Source organism: Ceratosolen solmsi, unplaced genomic scaffold (assembly GCF_000503995.2).
Source record: "Ceratosolen solmsi marchali unplaced genomic scaffold, CerSol_1.0 scaffold39, whole genome shotgun sequence".
NCBI classification, from domain to species: domain Eukaryota; kingdom Metazoa; phylum Arthropoda; class Insecta; order Hymenoptera; family Agaonidae; genus Ceratosolen; species Ceratosolen solmsi.
In genome coordinates this window covers 2,296,217-2,310,285 of record NW_011948433.1, presented here as the reverse complement: position 1 = coordinate 2,310,285, position 14,069 = coordinate 2,296,217, and the positions used below count along the sequence as shown (strand labels likewise).

Sequence of the window (14,069 nt, the reverse complement as noted above, 5' to 3'; positions counted from 1 at the left end):
ACCTCTACGCGATCCCACTGTTTTACCGTAATCCCGGGGAATCGAGACTAGGTACGTACACTCGTTACTCTCTCTCGATCCTACATGCCAACCAAAGATGAGGAGCGTTGTTGTTGGTGGTGCGGAGAGGGAGGGGGAGGGGGAGGGGGAGGGGGGCTCGGTGGAGGTGGTTTTAAGCCGCCAATTTTCGCCAACTAAACCGCCCCCGGAAACCGCTTCTGCCGATTGTTAATGTTGCTCAGTACTGTCTTTGACCCGGAAGGTAAAACAACTTACAGTCGTTTGCATGCGAGACCCTGATTTTCCCGCTCCAACGTCGAGGGCCAATTAAAATTATTAAAATAAAGCGCCGCTTTATTATCGTCATTCCCGCGCGCTTATAGTGGCATTGATTTCCCAATGTGCGTTCGTTTAATGTTTGCAATATGTTGGCGCCGGCTCTTTGGATAAAAAAGAACATGCTTGGAACGTATTCCGAGGAACTTGTAAGTACAAATATTTCCATTAGTTAGTGGTAAATATTGATTGCTGTTATGAGCGTGATTAGACATTGTAACATTGCTCGCAATTTCGCTCACAGTTGTTATTAGTTTGCAATGTGCCTATCGAGCCTTGATCAACCCGAGCCCAATATTATCCACTGTCCAACCGTTTATCATTAACACACGTTCATCTAGATTTTACAATAAAATATCATCATAGTCATACGTAGAAATTCAATAATTTTGTAAATTGTATTTATTAAAACTTTAGCGATATAAATGAATAAATAATATAAGCAATATAAATGAATAGTCAGTTTGGTAGATTTTTTTCTTTATTCCACGCACTCCCCGCGTCTCAAATAAGTAAATACATAATTCGTAAACGGCTATTATTTTAAATTTCTCGATGTTTACATAACAGCGTATGCTTTATTTTGTTTTTTTTTTTGTTTTTTTTTTTTTTGTTTTTTCACTCGTGTGTATTATAGCCTTAGATAATAATGCCAAACCACTCGATTATTTGTAGCCTATCTCCACGTTTTTGAAATACCAAAGTACATTAAGGGCCAGGAGGAGCTTCGTTTCTTCTCTATGTAAAAGCTCTCCTCCCTCCATTAGCTTACGTTCGTCACGATCATTAACAATACTGCCAAACGAAAGCTTCTGCTATCCGTACACACGATTCACAATACTGATGCATTGCAGGGAAGGCCACTAACCGAGGCGGAGATACGCGTGCAACGCTCCCTCCAGCAGCTCTCGGTGCCCGACTGGTTTCTCAAATATTCAAAACCACCGAGGATCCTGAAGAATGCAACGCCCATCGAGTGCCGTCCAGCCTCCTGGAAGACTGCTAAGGCGAAGAGTACGATCTCGCCTAGGAAGACACCTCGAAAGAAGTCACCCAAGAACACTCCGAAGAAAACACAAACAGGTGGGCATTCTCGTGCATGCGCACGCACTTGTATACACACACACACACACACACACACACACACACACACATATATATATATATATATATATATATATATATATAAGTAGGGACATCACACAATTCCGTGTGGCATTCGAATGTACGGTAATGATTAACAAAACAATGATTTTCGTAGCTCGTATTCAAAAGGTATTTAATAGATAGCCAAAACACAATACATTGTATACCTAAGCTTTAAGCTATCCGTTTGTTTCCTTAAATGAGAGGGAATTTCCTGAAAATACCGTCGTATTGCTTTTATCCCGAGGGAGGTCTTGTAAAGTATTATCTCACATTATATTACATGTTTACAAGAATTTACTTTACAGTTTTAAAGTGCCTTGGAAAACTTTAAATGTCAGCATGGGTTGCAACGTCATTTTCATTTTAGTTATTTAAAATTATTACTATCCAAATATTGATCCAATGTTCGATTAAAAGAATTTCTCGAAAACGGCGTCCCTTGAAAAAGTCTATTTATTAATAATACATTTCCATAAAACGTCGTTTGTGATTATTGTAACGAGACGTATTGAATTTTCAGCGAACGTACGTGTCACAGCAACACCCGGTGGCTTAAATCAGACGTACCGTATCACGCGAAAATTGCCAAAAAAGGGCATGGATCCTTGCATCTCGATAACACCGTCGTCATCCGGCACCGATTCCGACACACCACAGCACGACGCGATCCCGATCCGATCAGCGAAAATCGTCAAGCCGCGCACTCCTCTTCTTAGACCCAGCAACACCTTTCCACGCATCAGTCCTTCTCGCAAGATCGAGAACATCAATATCGTGTTCTCGAAGCCATTCCCCACGGAGCCGAGCGTCGACGCGCAACAGCAAAAGCCGCAGGAGCGGCAACAGCAGCCGTTGCAAAGCAACCCCAAGACCGTCTACACGATGACAAAGAACATCGAGATGCGGCGCGAGGAGACGGTTAGCGTAGCCCCGGACGAGGCCGACTGTAGCGGCAATAACCACGCGAGTTTCCTCATAGCCGAGGTCGAGCCCTGCGGCGTGACTACCCGCGTCCGAGTCTTCGCCGGACTCGATGACACCTCGGAGGAGGAGGAGCCAGTCGATAGGAGCACTCCATCACCCAACACCCGCTTTTTCAACTCTAGCAAAAAGTCTACGGAGCTCGAGCGTATGGTGCAGAATGGTCGCCGGGAGTCGGGTAGCCGCCTCATCCAGGAGATAATCGGCGAGCTCGACCGTAGTATCGCCGAGGGCCGGTCCAGTTTCGGCCACGAGTCCCTCGACTTTGCACGCAGCCTCATCCAGCCTCCCAAGCAGCGAGTCGACTCCGAAGCGGACGTGGGGGAGGAGGAGGACGACGACGACTTGGAGCTGGAGGACCGACGTTGTTGCTGTAGCAGCAACAGCAGCGACTCCGATATCGCCAAGTCGACGAGCATCTCGTACAAGTCGAGCGACAGCGAGGGCACGACACCATTGCCGCAGTCAGAAGAGGAGGACGAGGACGTCTACTGGATACCTAGCAAGATCGTTCAGCTTCCGCGCACCAGCTCCCTCCTGAGCATGTTGTCGCGAGGCTCGAGTAGAAGCGGTCGCACGAGCGGACGCAACTCCCCAGGTCTCAGTCCAATAAGGCGAGAGAAACCCGATGATTGGCTCCAATTGCAGCAGCAGCAACAACAACAGCCGCGTGGATTCGGAACCACCTACACCACGAGAAACGATAAAGTATCCCGACAATTGTTCAGGATCGACGAGGCCATCGGTGTCATCGACTCGGGATACTCCGACAGGTCGGGCGCTGCCTCCTCGAGGACGGCAACGCTCGGACGCGAATCGCCTTCGTGGTCGCTGTCCCCGTCGCCGACTCTCGCCGACAGCGAGGGCGAAGGCTCGGTTAAACCGGCCTCGAAGTCCGGGTCACAGATCCACTCGACCCTCTCCTGGTGCGAATTCGCCGCGGCGTATGATCGGGCCTTTGGCGAGATCGCGCGCAATTAGCAGGGCCGTACGATCGATTGTTCTTTGTCCTCCTTAGCGTGGGTACTTGTCTTTCTTTTGTTCTCATGATTATTATTAAGGATTATTGTGGCAGGCCGACAGGAGTCGGATAGTAGGGTAATTTGAGCGAGGATTGCGATAGAATATCTGTTTTATAGAAGTGTTGTAAACTACTTTGGTAATTGTGCCACGAGTATGCATGTATTGCCGAATTATGAGATGAGAATTCGATAATCGAATTAAATAAATCGAAATTTTTAATTCACAATCTATCATTGGATAGATTAAATTAGAAAATTTGTATAATGATGTTATAATGTTTTCTGCGTATCTAGCAACATTAGAGGTCCAATGCGTGGTCGAGCAGATTTTAATTTCAAATAATGTTACTACATCTTTTAGATGGAAAATCATAACTTCCGAACGATATTGAAATCGCTATAATTTAATTGCTATAGGCAACTAAATCTAATTGAATAATATTGGATTTAATTGGCAATGCTATATGAAACAGAACATGAATCTAGTATCCGCAAATACATTACGAGATCCATAAAGTTAAGACTTTTATAATTCCTATTAGATAATTCAAATAATTTAAAAAGAAAAACGCCGTGTACTCAATGGCTAATGTTTCTAATTGTTTCAGGAAACAGAGTGTTTCTGAGTCTTTTCATGCAATTACATGAAGGTAATTGCAAGTTTTGAACGCAGATTTTAACTAGTCTTCTGCTGTTCTGTGATTTTCTATGGCATTTCGATATTATGGTAAAAGCCAAATAAATATCAATAAATTCCAAAACAGCCGTATTTATATTCATTTTTGTATTTGTCTATGCGCTATTTACACCATTGATTATGTAGATTTAAATATATTCAAGCAATATGTTAATTTGCTGATTAGGATAAAGTAACGATTAATGTAACTTCTTTCTTTTTTTTATTCTTTTTTTTCTTTTCTTTTTTTCTTTTCTTTTTTTTTTCTTTTTTTTCTTTTTAGTTGTCACGAATACCGAATTTGCATCTACAATATTGTATAATATTTAATTATATAAGACTTGTTGAACTACTAATTATATCAATACCCTTTCGCCGATCAAGTTATACTACTATTTATGTATGTATGTGTGTGTATGTATATATATATATATATATATATATATATCCGCTATCGAAATATCGTATCAATAAATATATATTATTAATCGATCATTTTGCAATTTAGGGTATAAATTTATGTTAAAAATTCCATGTCCAAATATTTGCCGACTTTATAAGCAAATTCGTATATGTATTACCGTAAAGATAATAATAATAATTCAAGCATGATGTCGCTCTAAATTCTGTCTTGTTTACATTTTGACTTTACCTCTCTATCAACTTTCTTTTGACTAATTTTCCATTTTCGGCTATCCATACCAAACACTCGTTCGTCTATCAAAACTGAAGTAAACATGGGGTTGTAACGACTAATTTCATTTTCTCAAGAGACGTCTACATTATTTTCAATTAAATAAGATATTTAACAGTGTAATTATTGTCTTAGTTAAGCGAACGATCGATTTACTTTAAAACACTTGGAATTATCGACTGTAAAGAATAAGAAAACAAAAAAACACAATAAAAAAAAAAAATATTCAGAACGTAATTTATTTCCTTGCAATTTTCGTTGAAACTAGTGTCAGTTATATTTATTTTATTCGTAAAAATGAAACTTTTACAAAATGAACACGTAAAATAACTGCAGTATAGACAATAACAAGTATTGTCATATCCTTAAAATTCAAGTGTGCTGCAAACTGCTTTCGTAAGTTAACAATAATTTAAGGCATTTTCTTGACAAACAAAGAGAAATACAAAACAGCAGTAGCTACTACTCTATACAAATATATTTTCTTTCCACGGCTTTTTATTCACATAACAATAAGTTGACGGGATTCCAATGGTTTCTTCGGCACTATAACTTCGCCGTGTTTTAAATAAATTCATCGATTTATACAATACATTTTCATATTGATACAAGAATAATCAAGTCGAGTAATAATTAAATGAAACATAAAGTTCAATGTCGTGAGCTACGAAGAGCTGCTCCACTGATAATGAACATTTTCTAACGTTAAATTTACATAATCAAATTGCACACGTCAAAATTTACCTTATTTTTAATTATCATTCATTTCGTTTAATATCGAATAGCCAAATAACGTACTTAACAATACATTGTAACATTGAAAATAGCATAATAATTACGATGTTTGATTATAATGTGAAAGAATATATCAATTGATTTGTATTTACATTGGTAGGCTGGACAATGTGTCATAAAGTCCGCGTACACTTTGTTTGGATTATTTATTTTGAAAATGAAAATTTTACCGTTCTATATGATAACAGCGTATTATCATTGTACAGAAGAAATTTGCTAAATTTACTTCCATTATAAAGCCGCGCGTGACAAATTAAGGACGATATATCGACCTCTCTTGCAGCCCACATAACCACGATGTACTCGAGCTACAATGGGGTTAAGGGACGGTCAAAGTCGACCCTCGACGTGTTCCGAACAGTGGACGATACGTCGCAGCAGCCGAGCATCGGGAGCTCGACGATGTCGTGCCACGGCCGTCATCGACGGATCCCGGAACCGTCGCAAATTAAGCGTGCCCGTTCTTACCTGAGCGACGACATCCGGCGCCAATTCGAGCTCGGCTTTGAGAAATCAACGCCCGCTGCCGGCACCGCAGCCAACGCCATCACCGCCGTCACCACACCACACAGTCCAAGATCCAGCAGCTTCGTCAAGAGGCTGGTAGCAACCCTCGAGCGCAAACAGCGCGAGGATCTCACCCAATATGCGCGCGTACCCTCAGCCGACATTTACGGGGGTGCCCCCTACAGGCAGTCCAGCAAGGACTACGGCAAGGAGATCGTCACGATATCGAACCCCAAGCCGGACAAGGAGAAGATCTTTCTTGAGAGATTCAATTCTGATCTTACCTTACCGCGGTATACTTCCTCGACTTTATTTCTTACTTCCCTCGTGCGTATCCTGAAATTTTGCCTCTTCGAGCCAGCCACTTATATAATCAATATCATGCGATCTCGAGTGGGAAAATTGAGGGGAAACGACAGCAGCGATGCTTCGTCGCTAAAATGCTAATATATATAATTTAGCCACGTGGATGATGTATTTCGTTTGAAATATTAGAGTCGGAGCGGAGGTGGAAAGCTCGGGTAGTTAGGCACGATAACGAACGGGTCAAGTTATTTTATGTTAATAGATGTAAGACGAAGCCATTCGTAACAATCTGTTGAAGTGTGCGTAATTCAAAGTGGAGATTCACGAAATAGTCGTTAAAAATCTTGAAACATTCGTTGGCATTTGTTATTTCTCTAATAGTAATTCAAAAATGTGACGCGATCGGCCCCCGCTCGTCCCATCCAAATTAAATATAAAGCCTAAAGATGAAAGCCCAGATAACGGAATACCCCGATCGTAGGCCGGTGCGCCGGCAGCTGGAGAACGTGCCGGAGCGTGACAACGAGGACGAGAACGAGAACGAGAACGAGAACGAGAACGAGGACGAGAACGAGAACGAGGACGGGGAGGAGGAGGACGAGTACGAGGAAGAGGACGAGGATGACGAGACGGAGGACGAGGGTGGGCCGCTGCCGCTGAAGTACGGGGGAGTCGTTGCATCTACGAAGCGTCCACGGGAGGGCTCGTCGACCCTCGTCGCGGCCGAGAGTCTACCCAAGGCGAGTGCCCGGCGCCTCCTCAAAAGCTTCCTATCGACGATCGTCAGCTGGCGGGGCGCGAAAACCCTGCCGAGGGGCTCGCGCGACTATTACGCCACCCGCGAGAGCCTCGGCGAGGAGATGCGGGCCTTTCGCCGCGACACCATGCCCCGACTCATCGAGCGGGCGGCCCTCGCGGACCGCTTCCAGCCCAACCCCAACGACCAGCGCGAGTTCGCTAAGCTGATCGGGGCCACCTCGCGCCACCTCGACGACGGCCCCGTCTCCAGCATCGCTACCATACGCCCGGCTTACGGGAACAACGCCGTCGCCAGGCAGCGCCGGACCTCGTGCTACCAGGAACAGGCACCGAGCGACGCGTCCCTTTACGCCACGAGGAGGACAATCCAGGTTCGTTATACCAGTTCAAATTCATCTTAGCTTCGCGCTAAGCTCGACTCCTCTCGAGGCCCTTCCCTCCTACGCTCGTTAATCTTGTTCGGTCGCGATCTCGTCGTTGCAGCCTCCAGCAGCGCCGAGGCGCACATCATCCGCCCAACGGACAGATACCACGGAGCAGATGCCGCGCCCCTACAAGCTCAAGGACCTGGGGAAACGCGAGGATGAGCCGTCTGTCCAGCTAAGAAGACAGCCAGGCCTCGATGTACCGGTCATTTACGACGTGCCGCGATCGAATCGCCGAGTCGTGTATCCGCACGCGACCCAGCCGCTACCACCACCACTTCGTACACCCCCCGAGTACGAGAACATCAGCGGCATTATCCACGAGGATAGGCGGCTGCGTTGCACCATGTTTACAACATTTTAATCGTGACGCCGTGGCCCCTCATGGATAACCGGGCCTATACGGCCATCGTCACGCAGCGTATCGCGAATCCAACATTATTTAGCGATCGCTCGCTCGACCTGTCAATCATCTCTCAACTTTTATATCTCAAGTTTTAATAATCCTTAGGCGTTAAGAATGTGTGCGAGTCTGGGTCGAGTGACCCAGCGCCCTCGAATAGTTAGTTGTAAGTCAATGTCAATGATGTTGCTCGAATGGTGGATCGCCCGACCGCGTTTTGGAGGAGGACTAGAGAAAAGGAGAAAAGGAGGAAAGGACCACCCTTAGTCCCGTATTTTCTCCCTCGTGCACCGCCACTATTTGTCGGGGAAGGCAAATTTAGTGTGTGAGTGCGCTTGCCCCTGTGCGTGTACGTGTTTTAACGTAATTCTTAAAATAAGCTTTCGTACGATGAAAGAGGGTTGGATGGGATGATGGTGGGTGATGGAGGGAGCTGGGGGTGGAGGAGGAGGATGAAGAGTACTCGAGGTGCCGGGTAAGCGAAAGCATACGATGATACGATATGTTTGTCGTTAAAGTGTACTCGGATTCTCAGCCGAGGACGGTTTTTTGCTTCTGGTTGCCTCTTATGCTCGTCAATGTCATTGAACGGGTAAATCGAAAGTACGCGCGGCTTAAATGTACATTTGGATGTTCAATACCAATGGATGCGCGCACGTCTCCTCGAAACGCCTTGAGCACCAACCCAACCAAGTCCAGGTGATTCACATACGCATACCCAATAGATTATCGAGCGGTACGGCGCATCATTTTTCGTTGCAAGATAAATTAATAATGTTAAGCCGTTTATTTTCTTTTTTTTTTTTCTCAATTATCATCAATTTTCTCATTCCTTACTTACTTGTGTTTTGTTTTGTACTTTTTTTTTGTTTTTGTTTTTTTTTTTGTTTTTTAATTATATGTGAAATAAAGCAAGTGCATAATAAATTTTGCTTTACAAATCTCAAGTCATTGATTGTTTATTATGCATACCCGGCACACCTCCGCTACTACCTTTATTACCTCTTTTACAGCCAGTCAACGGGGGCCAGATAATGCATGAACGCACGGACTGCCGACTGCCGCCGTCGTATTGTTATTAATTGTCGTTGTTATTGTTGTTGTTATTGTTATTGAACGAAACTAGCGCGCGTATATACGCGTTTTATGTAGCGGCGACAGCGCTTTTAGCGGCAAACTGACGTCCGAAGTTTACGCCGTCGCCCGTTAGAGGGAAACCATATTAGCTCGGCTGCTGGGGGTGATTTGACATCGTCGTCGTCGTCGTCGTTAATGCAATAGATACGATAATTAACCTAGAGAATGGCCAACGCTACGAGAAATAGGTAGGAATTGTTTCTTTGAGGATAATTTTTGGATATTAGAGGCTATCGTGAATATAGTGGCGAGGATGCGCCACTTACCGCAACGATCGTGAACAATCGAAGAGTGGGGTACGAGTGAAGGACCTGATTTTTAATGTAAGCAATACGCGCCTAAATAGAATATGCAGGAAATTCCTTTTTTATTAACAGAATGGCAGGAGCTCAATTCTTTACTGTATGCGCCACTCAATGCGACGAAAAAAATACAGGTATTTTTACCACGTTAATTGACATTTGCCTTCTATAGTGCGTATTTACCTATAAAACAATGGCTTATTTTATTTCCCCTACACCTGTTTTCTCCCTTCCCTCCCTCTATTTCTCTGCAGTACACTTGCATAAATGTATCGGAAAATTATATTGTACTTGGTGCCACGAGTGGAAGTCTTTATTTGTTTGCGAGAGAGCCATGCATTTTTCAACAGTTGATTCCATTGTCGGTGAGTTATTTTTGATGTTAGAATTTTGAAAAGCAACCGTTTTTCAAACATTTTTCGGATTGCTCGTGCAAGATACATTGAGATTGTGTGTTATAGGAAGGAGCAGTATTTCGAGCACAAATATCACCTGATGAGAAAATGATAGCTTTGGCTACCGTTAGAGGAAATATTTGTTTGGTAGCCCTGAAACCGAGTATTAAATTAATAACCGTTTCAACTGAGCACTTGGGAGAGAAAGTAACGTGCCTCTGTTGGAACAGCAATAGTACAGAAGTTTATGCAGGCGACGAAACAGGAAAGGCATCGGTCACGGTCCTCCTAACATTTATGGTAATTAAATTAATCGCAGCGTTATTGTACTTTATAAGATGTTTTAACACAATGTTTTATTTTCCGTTTACGAAGGTGAATGGAATATTTCAGGCTCCGTCGTGCACTTTAATGAACTTAGACTCTAAAATTGTACAGATGAACTTTACTTCCCCTCTATTATTAATCTCTACGTTAAATCGTTGCTACATTTGTGATACGATCTTAGAACAATATAAACAAATTGGGAATAAGCCTAGAGACGGGGAGTTTGGTGCTTGTTTTCTCAAAACTCAGAATATCGATAGGGATGCACTAATGGCGAAAAAGAGAGAGCACGTTTCCAATGTTAAGCAAGTGTTTAGTATGAATGTCGAAGCGACCAATGTAGTCGATCAAGAAAGTCTTCCAAAAATTTATTGCGCTCGTCCAGGTTCAAGAATTTGGGAGGTAACCGCAACTGGTATCGTTATTAAGACTCATCAGTTTAAAGAAGCCTTGGCTATTGCGCCACTTCCTGTATATAAGCCATCCATAGGAAAGCTCCTAAAATTGAGAAAACGCAATCAAACGTGGCCAGCGCATTCGATCAATTTTGCTCAATTATTTGTAATTAATCACAAGTATTTATTTTCATACACGCCGAATGGACTGTATGTCTTTGATCCAGGTAACGCCGAAGTTATATTATGGAACGATGAATTTCCAGATACATTTATGGCACATATTATAAACGATAAGATTTATCTAATGACATCTTCCAATGTTTTTCACTGTCTAACTTTTGAATCTGTGGATTCTTTAATTTCGAAGCTCTACGATAGAAAGTTCTACAAAGAATGCTTAGATATATGTCAAACGCTCAGACCACAACTAATGAACTCCATTGCGGAAGAGTCTCGTAACATGGACAGTAAGCAAACTATGGACCTATCCGACAAACTTCGTCCAATAATTTCCTTGATAAAATCTCATCGAAATAGTCGACCGATAAAACTCGAATCGGGCATGGTTATTGTAAATTCTGGCAATAAGAATTCGAAAAATGAATTGATTTCGAATATCAATAAAGGATACGAACATAGGCAGCAAAATATTGATGAATTAGAGAATTTATTCACCTCGTTAAATACAAATGACACAACGAGGAAATCGAATCTTGATTGCGAGGATTTTAAAGCGGAAAATGGCCTATCCGAGAAAATTGAAAATAATGTAAAAGAAGAAGTCAAATCGAATGAGGTCAATTCTTTACAAAAGACTATGTGTAACGTACAAGCTGATTTAGAATCATTGTATATATCAATGAGCTCACAAATGAAATCCGATATAACTAAGGAGGAATTGGGAGAAGTTTTGCAACTATTTGTTAATACTTTAGACAGTGTTAAGAAAAAGTACGAAGTATCAAACGAATTGCAGAGTTATTTATTTGAAGTTATTCGCTCCGCGGAACTTCACTATTCAAATACTTTACTAGACAATTTGTCCGTTGAGTTACTTTCCACAATAGATCATCAAGAAATATTAGCGCACCTAGTCAAAATTTTTATAGATATTAATTCGTCAAAATATATCGAGTGTTGTTGTAAATTTCCCTATCCAATTTTTGGCACTGGTATGAATAAGTCATCGGAACCAAAATTCCATGATATTGGAAAAGTTCTCTTAGATAAAATATTAAATGAATCCGACAATACGTGTTTACAAATCTGTAACCAAATACCTTACATGTGGAGATATTACTTGTCTTTTAAAGGATATACTAAGCAATGCCTTCCAGACGTTTTGCTAAAACAGTGCCTTCAAACCAGAGATAACTTTATTCTCTCAATAATTTTACCTACGCTGAGTAAAGATCAATGGAAACTGACAGCGCAATGTTTTGAGAATATTAAAAATGGACGCTGCGTGAATTGTTCGAAGCCTTATGATAACGACCACGTATCATCCAAAGAATTCTCTATCGATTGGTCTGGTATTACAAATCTAATTGTTAAAAAACAAGGACCCAACAAAGCCATGACATTTCTTTTGAAAATGCATGAAAATTTACCTCAAATCATTTTTGACAAGAGGTAAATATATATATTAATTTTTCATAACAATACCTTGTAACATTGTAAATCTTTTCCAGTATATACCAATCTATCATATTTTCAACGATCTTAAAACATCATGGGGTGAAGCATGCGATTGAACTCGATCATTCGGACGTGGAATTCAACTCTATTTGTTCTCCTGAGGTAATAACCAACACGAGTTGATATACATTGTTATATCGTGTGTTTATATACATGTATGTACGCACGTATCAACGATGAGCCTTAAAAAGTCGTTATGTATTAAGAAAAAAAAAAACCAAGTTTATTTACATTCTTGATGCTTTATGCAAGACATATATTATTATTAAATTAATATTCTAATTTATTTAAGGTTTTGGAAAACGTTGTAAATACTATTGAAAAAGACTTGGAGGAACCAATAAGTAAAGAGCTGTTTGGTACCGGTCCTCACCATTGGGGTATGCGATACAATATAGCTGCATTGACATGTCCATGCTGCACATTATCACTGCAAACTCCAGTCCTATTAGGTGATAACGGTATTGCTCTCTTTCCATGCGGTCATGCTTACCATGTCAATTGTATGATCCAGAAGAAAATTTCAAGATGCAATCTCCACTCGCAGTAATAATAGAAGATTGACGTGTGATATTTATTAAATTGTCAAACTGTGCAACATTACATTATCTAGTCTTCAATTACATTTAGAATCATGATTATGGATTTAATTTTGTTTATAGGATATGCATTTTATGAAATATATATATATTTTAAAATTAAATTTTGTTTAAAGCTTAGTTATGTGATAATAATGTAAAACCTTTAAAAGTTATTAAAAAAAAGTATTGAACGTATTTTATTGATTTGTTTAATACATAATATTTGAAATGTGACTTATTATCCCATTTGAAAATTTTTGGTACAAAGGTAGGACCTTGCGCATGTTTAAATAGTGCGTTGTCCGACCACACTTATCTTACAATGATGAATCATCAGTCTTTCAAATAAATTAAAAATAATTATCCACCAGACGCATTTGTATGTACAAATTTAAAAATCTAGTAAATATAATTATGAGAATCTGAGGTAGATTAAAAATCGCAGTCTTCTTCAATATATAACATATATGCGTACGATTATTTATAATTTTGAAAAATTGTCGATGTAAATATATTTGTAAAAATAAATTAAAAGATGTTGAAATTTTTTTTTAATGTACATTAAAAGCAATAAAACTAAACAAATATATTAATCAGAACATGCTGAAAATTAAAACGAATTTTACCTTATCGATAAGATATTATTTGAGTTTTACGTATGTTTTGTTGTAGGTATAAAAATTAAATACAGCAATAATCATGTCGCTGTTTATTACCCTTATGCTAAAATTTTTTATCGCAGTCATACACGTTAAGAATAAAAATGTTCCAAGGATATTTACAAAAGTTCATCGATCACACACTTTGAACTTCCAATTTAATTATTTATATTATTACACTGCTATGCATTTATTTAAAAGTCTTCCTAACTTACCTTAAACTATTATTCTACGGTATATTAAAAAAAAAAAAAAAAAAAAAAAACATAATAATAATAAATAAAAAATAAAAAAAATAAATAAATCATCTCATCTTTCAAGATGTTTGCTGTTGAACGAATACCTTAAGTGCAATTAAGGTATTTTATTTCACAGCACAGCAGTGATGTGACTTTATCAATTGTAAGATCTTTTGATGAAAAACAAAATTAAATATTACGTGAAAGCATTCTCGAGAAGCTTATTTACATTTGGTTATTCTTTCTAATTACAGTACTTTTAAGTAAAATAAAAGTTTAT

At 40.2% G+C, this 14,069-nt stretch overlaps 3 protein-coding genes across 3 annotated transcripts; all 3 read left to right on the top strand.

Annotated features, from left to right (window-relative positions):
* The first annotated feature begins 310 nt into the window (after positions 1-310).
* LOC105364631 (uncharacterized) lies at positions 311-3,887 on the top strand. Its single transcript, XM_011502610.1, has 3 exons — positions 311-485; positions 1,191-1,419; positions 2,006-3,887. Exons 1-3 carry the CDS (start codon positions 426-428, stop codon positions 3,445-3,447), a joined length of 1,731 nt encoding a protein of 576 aa, XP_011500912.1. The 5' UTR covers positions 311-425; the 3' UTR covers positions 3,448-3,887.
* Positions 3,888-4,664: 777 nt separating this feature from the next.
* Positions 4,665-8,296, top strand: LOC105364630 (uncharacterized). The gene is made up of 4 exons (XM_011502609.1): positions 4,665-5,254; positions 5,937-6,453; positions 6,948-7,596; positions 7,709-8,296. The coding sequence occupies exons 2-4, from the start codon at positions 5,951-5,953 to the stop codon at positions 8,012-8,014; spliced, it is 1,458 nt and encodes a 485-aa protein (XP_011500911.1). The 5' UTR covers positions 4,665-5,254; positions 5,937-5,950; the 3' UTR covers positions 8,015-8,296.
* Positions 8,297-9,302: 1,006 nt separating this feature from the next.
* Positions 9,303-12,971, top strand: pink (WD40 repeat domain-containing protein pink). Its single transcript, XM_011502498.1, has 6 exons — positions 9,303-9,626; positions 9,747-9,857; positions 9,954-10,187; positions 10,263-12,244; positions 12,304-12,412; positions 12,603-12,971. The coding sequence occupies exons 1-6, from the start codon at positions 9,540-9,542 to the stop codon at positions 12,858-12,860; spliced, it is 2,781 nt and encodes a 926-aa protein (XP_011500800.1). The 5' UTR covers positions 9,303-9,539; the 3' UTR covers positions 12,861-12,971.
* The last annotated feature ends 1,098 nt before the right edge of the window (positions 12,972-14,069 follow it).

Excerpts from the sequence above, each read along its gene's own strand:
- pink (XM_011502498.1), top strand. The coding sequence starts at position 9,540 with ATGCAGGAAATTCCTTTTTTATTAACAGAATGGCAGGAGCTCAATTCT. Across the intron at positions 12,245-12,303 it reads CAAATCATTTTTGACAAGAG|TATATACCAATCTATCATAT; the intron begins GTAAATATATAT and ends AATCTTTTCCAG. Across the intron at positions 12,413-12,602 it reads ACTCTATTTGTTCTCCTGAG|GTTTTGGAAAACGTTGTAAA; the intron begins GTAATAACCAAC and ends AATTTATTTAAG.
- LOC105364630 (XM_011502609.1), top strand. The coding sequence starts at position 5,951 with ATGTACTCGAGCTACAATGGGGTTAAGGGACGGTCAAAGTCGACCCTC. Across the intron at positions 6,454-6,947 it reads TCTGATCTTACCTTACCGCG|GCCGGTGCGCCGGCAGCTGG; the intron begins GTATACTTCCTC and ends CCCCGATCGTAG. Across the intron at positions 7,597-7,708 it reads CCACGAGGAGGACAATCCAG|CCTCCAGCAGCGCCGAGGCG; the intron begins GTTCGTTATACC and ends TCGTCGTTGCAG.
- LOC105364631 (XM_011502610.1), top strand. The coding sequence starts at position 426 with ATGTTGGCGCCGGCTCTTTGGATAAAAAAGAACATGCTTGGAACGTAT. Across the intron at positions 486-1,190 it reads GAACGTATTCCGAGGAACTT|GGAAGGCCACTAACCGAGGC; the intron begins GTAAGTACAAAT and ends GATGCATTGCAG. Across the intron at positions 1,420-2,005 it reads TCCGAAGAAAACACAAACAG|CGAACGTACGTGTCACAGCA; the intron begins GTGGGCATTCTC and ends TTGAATTTTCAG.